The sequence below is a fragment of the Ochlerotatus camptorhynchus genome, unplaced genomic scaffold (assembly GCF_037179485.1).
Source record: "Ochlerotatus camptorhynchus isolate MF236.1 unplaced genomic scaffold, CSIRO-AGI_Acam_v1.1 ptg000209l, whole genome shotgun sequence".
NCBI classification, from domain to species: domain Eukaryota; kingdom Metazoa; phylum Arthropoda; class Insecta; order Diptera; family Culicidae; genus Ochlerotatus; species Ochlerotatus camptorhynchus.
In genome coordinates this window covers 4,425,216-4,431,215 of record NW_027040699.1, presented here as the reverse complement: position 1 = coordinate 4,431,215, position 6,000 = coordinate 4,425,216, and the positions used below count along the sequence as shown (strand labels likewise).

Sequence of the window (6,000 nt, the reverse complement as noted above, 5' to 3'; positions counted from 1 at the left end):
TTGACAAAATTGTTCGTCACGTAGTCACTGACAGACTGATCCTCAAAAAAACCTTCAACAAAATCTCATTCATTTTTTCGTCAATGACAAAGATTCACCTGGTAACAAAAAGTGTAATTTAGTACATTCTGTGTCACATTATTGTTATCCAAGTAGCTCAGAACGTAGATACTTGTTCACTAAAATGGAACCATGTAATTGTTTTGCTCAAGTCATTTAATTTTGTTACAAATTTAGCTAATAAACAAATCTGCCCCTTTTTGTCACTGACACCATTGTCATTGACAATTGACATGATTTGCCTTGACTATGACTGTTAGCTCAAATGAGTGACCAAAGCAGAATTGTCAATATCACCGTGTACTGTCGAGATTTTGCAGCACTGAATTTATCCGTTATGTTGATCCCCAGTTTTTAATTACCAGCCATTTCTGACCCCTATAAAGATCGTTACAGTTACCTAATTTCATAAACTAAATTTAGATTCCAATTGATTTTAAAGAATGCACCAAGAAACCCAAAACCATGTGTTGCCAAAAACGGGATTGTACTGTACCACCAAAACCAAAATAATTAGGTCAGCTGTCCATTTTTCAAGTATGAGTTCAGGCATTTTAAATCCAAACATATTTTCTATTTTTTGGTGGTTAATAACAGCTTCATAAAATATGAACACAACCGAATGATTGCAAAAATACTGTGACAATTCTCCCAAAACCAAGACAGCAGACATCGCAAGGCTATTGCTTGTTTTAGAAAAAAAGATAATCCGAAAATAATGATTTGATTACAAAAACTTACCGTTGATAATTTATTGGCTTTCGTGCAAATGAGCATTAAGTTAAGACTAAATATTATGTTCGAAGGAAACTTTAATGGAACAGTCAAAGATTATAAACTACAACATCCCGCTTAGATCTTGTTGAAGGCAGCAATATCGACCGACTGGACAAAGTCCTCAAAGTCCTGGATCTTCTCCTGCAGCTCATCGACGGAAACCTTCTCGTCCTCGATAACGCAGCAGATCTGCAGCTTGAGGATACCGTAACCAACTGGGACCAACTTGGCGGCACCCCACAGGAGACCGTCCATCTCGATGTTACGGACGGACTTCTCCATCTCCTTCATGTCGGTTTCATCGTCCCAAGGCTTGACGTCCAGGATGATAGAACTCTTGGCAATAAGGGCGGGTTTCTTCGATTTCTTGGCATTGTAGGCGGCCAGACGTTCCTCCTTCAGCTTAGCGGCTTCGGCGGACTCTTCCTCATCCTCCGATCCGAACAGATCAACGTCATCGTCATCGTCGGCAGCTGCTGCCTTGGCAGGGGCAGCAACGGTTGGCTTGCCTCCGGCTACCTGTGGCAATGCCTGGCCTCCCCAAGCAGCACGCTCCTGTTTGCTGAACGAGGCGATGTGACGGTACCAGCGCTGAACATGGACAGAGTCTCCAGCTGGAGCCTTGCCCAGGGCATCGAACACCGACAGATCGGCCTTCGATGGTACGTACCTGCAGAATTACGATAAAATAAAATATTTTTAAATTAATGATCTCATCCCCGGTTTACGTGTCAATAAACCCTGGAATCTAATAATCCCATAACCTCAAAACATGCCGAACAAAAATCTTAGCCAAAATATCTGCTTACCCCTCGACGTAGCTGTGATCGGCCAGGAAGTTGTTCAGTTCCTGCAGTCCCTTGGGGGTCTTGACGTCTCCGAAAGCCATTTTTGTGGGTTTTTTACGTAAATTACTACAGATAAACGTCCGATCTAGGTACGAGCACGATGTCCAACCAGCGGCAGCAGAATCGTGAAGAGAAAGGCAAGGCCGGTGAGAAAATCGTGAGCGTGAGACGTCGAGGAGAACGTTTCCAAAACGTGAGAAAAAATAATCAGTGAGACGACAACAAAACGAACAGTGCGATGTTTTAGAATTTAAACGAAACGAGGGATAAGAATATTATATTACACTGAGGCAAAAAAGAACTTAAGAATTCTTACAATTCGACAGAGAGCATTCATAAGGGTCAATGTCGCATCATGCAAACTAGAAAATACTCAGAGGGAGAGATAGGCGGAGAAAACAAAATACAATTCGGCAGCAGGGATTTGTTCCTAAATTATCTTGCATCCCTTGCTAGGAGCTAGCATTTCAAATGACTTTTATTTTTGATATAATTTACGTGCAAAATAATAATTGATTGCATCGCGATATTTTGCACATTTCATGGTGCCATTAATTAACCAATGAAGATCAATAGGGCCTCCCTTAGCTCAGTCGGTAAAGCCGCAGCTACAAAGCAAGACCATGCTGGAGGTGGCCGGGTTCAATTCCCGGTCCGGTCTAGGAATTTTTCGGGTTGGAAAATTTCTCGATTTCTCTGGGCATAGAAGTATGATTGGACTTGCCACACAATTATACCAATGCAAAAATGGTACAGGCATCGAAAGCTCTCAATTAATAACTGTGGAAGTGCATCTAGAACACTAAGTTGAGAGCACGCAATAAGCTAATATGCGATATGCAATAAGCTTGAAATGCGAAGAAGAAGAAGAAGAAGATCAATTAATCAATAGAGTTAGAATATTGTTTTTGGTTCCAAAAACTAGTTGGATTTGAGAAGCACACAAAACATAAAAGTGATTGAATTTCTGTTCGATTGCAATACTCTCAAATTTATTCTAGTAAGAATAAGAAATCATCGGAAAAAAGTCTAATTGGAATGTTCGATTGGCTCAGATTTTGACAGTTTATTTGGCTCAAAACATTCTCTCCGCCCATCTCTCCCTCTGAGTGTTTCTAATGCAAACGTAGAAAAACGAGTTTAAAATGCCAACTTAAACTCATGCGCGCCTGGTGGCAGGAATAAGCACTAACCGACGGTGATAAGTCTGTGACAGCCCTTGAAAATTTCATTGATTGTTTGCAAAATTATTTAATTTCAATGTAATTTCATGAAAATTTCTTGTCAGCATGGATGAATCTTGTACAAAATGCATAAAACTATATTGTAATGCATTGTTCTTAAATAAAAAGCTACTTCAAGACTTATAAATTACTGAAAACATGTTAAGGTTTGAAATCATCTGCCGATTAAACAACAGACAAAGTTGACCGACTAAATCAATCGACGAAAAACTATTAAATAGGCCGATTGCTCGGTGTAGCACCAGACGAAAAACGATTTAATCTGCTCATTAATACACCGACTGAAATTAATTTTTAAGTGGCAATAGATTTAGTCGGTGGACGAATCGGGTGATCTGGATGATGTTTGTTTATTTGGAAGATATTTTCGAAACAAAGCACGATAAAATTCAGAATTATATACCATTATTACGAGTACTACTTTTTTGCTCGGATCATGTTTTGACTCCCACAGAAACTCGCTAGAATAAATACAAAATAATAGTTTTTTGGTTGAAATTTCAAAAATGTATTCAGTTTGACACATTATTTCGGACTTATCACCGCTGCGATTGCAGCGCCATGGTGGCCGATTGAAACTTGGATTTGTCAATAGGTTTATCTAGAGTCTGTGTATAAGAGTCAGGTCAAGAGAAAAATAGTGGAACTCGTATGTGTTATGAGTACAACTGCCGTGCCACCTTACTCATTCATCTTGGTTGGTGGCAACACTGTGAGAAGAGAAAAACAAAAAGGTACTGTAGGTGCCATTTTCATTCGTGGGCGAACATTCGAAGTGTTAACATCGTTTCTTAAATAAAGTTTCTTTTTATTGTTCGTGAACTAAACTCGGCCTTTCAATTCTGATGAAAACCTCTGACCAATAGGTTGTGGGCCCAGGTTATCGTGGAAAGTATCGAGTTTTGCGGTTCATCGTCGCGGAAAAAGTGGATTTTGCGAAGTAAACAAGTCGGGAGTGAACGTGTTCGTGCCTGCACTAAACAAGATGGCGGAATCACACATCTCGATTGAGAAGCTGAGCGACCAGAACTACACAATCTGGAAGTTCAAAATGCAGCTTCTAATGTCCCGTGAAAAAGTGCTGAAAGTTGTGTCGGAGCCGAAACCTGCGGAACCTGATGCTGTGTGGCTCGCAAACGACGAGAAGGCGAGGGCGCTGATCGGTCTGGCACTGGAAGACAGCCAGCTAATTCACGTGATGCAGACCACTACGTCGAAGGAAATGTGGGACGCTCTTAAGGGATACCACGAGCGGTCATCTCTTTCGAGTAAAATCCACGTCATGCGCCAGATGTTTGCTACCCGGATGTCGGAGGGTGGCAACATGGGAGAGCACCTGAAGGAGCTCACGTCGTTGCGGCTTCGACTCGCACTTGGTGAAGAAATGAAGGATCCGTCGTTCGTAGCCTTGATGCTGTCGAGCCTGCCGAAATCATACGATGGCTTGATCGTGGCGTTGGAGAGTCGACCAGATGCAGACCTCACGGTCGACTTCGTCAAAGGGAAGCTGTTGGATGAAGGCCGACGTCGAGCGCAGGAAGGTCTAGGAGAAGAAAAAGCACTGGTGTCGAGTGGAGGTAGTGAGAAGAGTAGATTTAAAAGTGAAAAGAAAAATGACAAGAAGAACGAAAAACTGTGCCATTATTGTGGTAAGGAGGGCCATTTTCGGCGAGACTGCCGGAAGTTGGTGGCTGACAGGAAGGAAAAAGCAGCTTGTGAAAAGGCAAACGTGGCCGTTGAAGCAGAAGATAGTGTGGATCTGTGTTTGTTCGTTGGGAGAGCTGAAGAAGCCGGGTTGTGGTACTTAGACTCTGGTGCCACTTCTCATATGACAAACGACGCATCTATCCTGGTGAAGCTGGACAAATCGAAGCAATCAGCAATCTCGTTGGCTGACGGCCAATGCATCAAATCGACTGGTGCAGGAAGTAGCAAGCTTGTGGCCGTGAACGGAATTGGTGCTCGTATGAACGTTTCGCTGGACAACGTGTACCATGTGCCGTCGCTCGCAACAAACCTACTTTCGGTGAGTAAAATTACTGATTTGGGGTTTCAAGTTTCGTTCGATAATAAGACTGGGTGCAGAGTCCTGAAAGGCGAAAATGTGCTGTTAGTGGGTCAACGTAAGGGTGGCCTATATCACCTGCAGCGGTTTCCGGAGTAAGCCAAGTTAGCGTATTCGAATCATGGAGTTTCCTGTTTACACCTGTGGCATCGTCGGCTTGGGCACCGTGACATGGAGGCGGTAATGAAGATTCTGCGGAATGATTTGGGACACGGTTTAAAAGTGGATCGTTGTGACGTAAAGTCTGTTTGCGAATCCTGCTGTGAGGGCAAGTTGAGCCGTGAATCATTTCCGAAAGTTTCATCTTCGAGAGCTTCAGTTGTTGGTGATTTGGTGCACACGGACTTGGGAGGACCCATGGAGGTGCCAACAGCGCGCGGTAGTCGATTCTTCATGACAATGGTGGATGACTATAGTCGTTATACGGTTATCTACCTGTTGCATAAGAAGTCGGAGGCCGAGGAGAAAATTCGCGAGTATTGTGCTTTGGTACGCAACCAGTTTGGGCACTATCCGAAAGTCATCAGATCGGATGGTGGCGGAGAGTATGGAAGTAAGTCTCTGCAGAAGTATTTTGCTGATCATGGAATAGTGCATCAACGGACGGCTCCGTATTCGCCTCAACAGAATGGGGTGGCCGAACGCAAAAACCGGTACCTCGTTGAGATGATGCGGTGCATGTTGGCGGATTCGAAGATGGAGAAGCTGTTTTGGGGCGAGGCGATTTCGACTGCCAACTACCTGCAGAATCGCTTGCCTTCGTCTTCGGTAGAGTCTACGCCTTACGAGCTGTGCTACGGGAGGAAGCCAGCGTACGGATATTTTCGAGTATTCGGATCGGAAGCCTTCGTACATGTTCCTAAGGAGAAGCGCCGGAAGCTAGATAAAAAGGCGGAGAAATTGGTGTTCGTTGGTTACGCGGAGGGGCAGAAGGCCTATCGGTTCGTGAATCTGGAAACGAAAGGAATCACCATTAGCAGGGATGCGAAGTTTTTGGAACAGTGCG

General features: G+C 43.5%; 1 protein-coding gene across 1 annotated transcript; it reads right to left on the bottom strand.

The window, feature by feature from the left end:
- Nucleotides 1-854: 854 nt before the first annotated feature.
- eEF1beta (elongation factor 1-beta) lies at nucleotides 855-1,827 on the bottom strand. Its single transcript, XM_065224243.1, has 2 exons — nucleotides 1,647-1,827; nucleotides 855-1,507 (listed from the first exon to the last, which is right to left on the bottom strand). Exons 1-2 carry the CDS (start codon nucleotides 1,724-1,726, stop codon nucleotides 913-915), a joined length of 675 nt encoding a protein of 224 aa, XP_065080315.1. The 5' UTR covers nucleotides 1,727-1,827; the 3' UTR covers nucleotides 855-912.
- Nucleotides 1,828-6,000: the final 4,173 nt, after the last annotated feature.

What these genes read in the sequence shown, in the direction of transcription:
- eEF1beta (XM_065224243.1), bottom strand. Translation starts at nt 1,726, where the DNA reads ATGGCTTTCGGAGACGTCAAGACCCCCAAGGGACTGCAGGAACTGAAC. An exon ending in GATCACAGCTACGTCGAGGG is followed by an intron (nt 1,508 to 1,646) that starts GTAAGCAGATAT and finishes GTAATTCTGCAG; the next exon opens with GTACGTACCATCGAAGGCCG.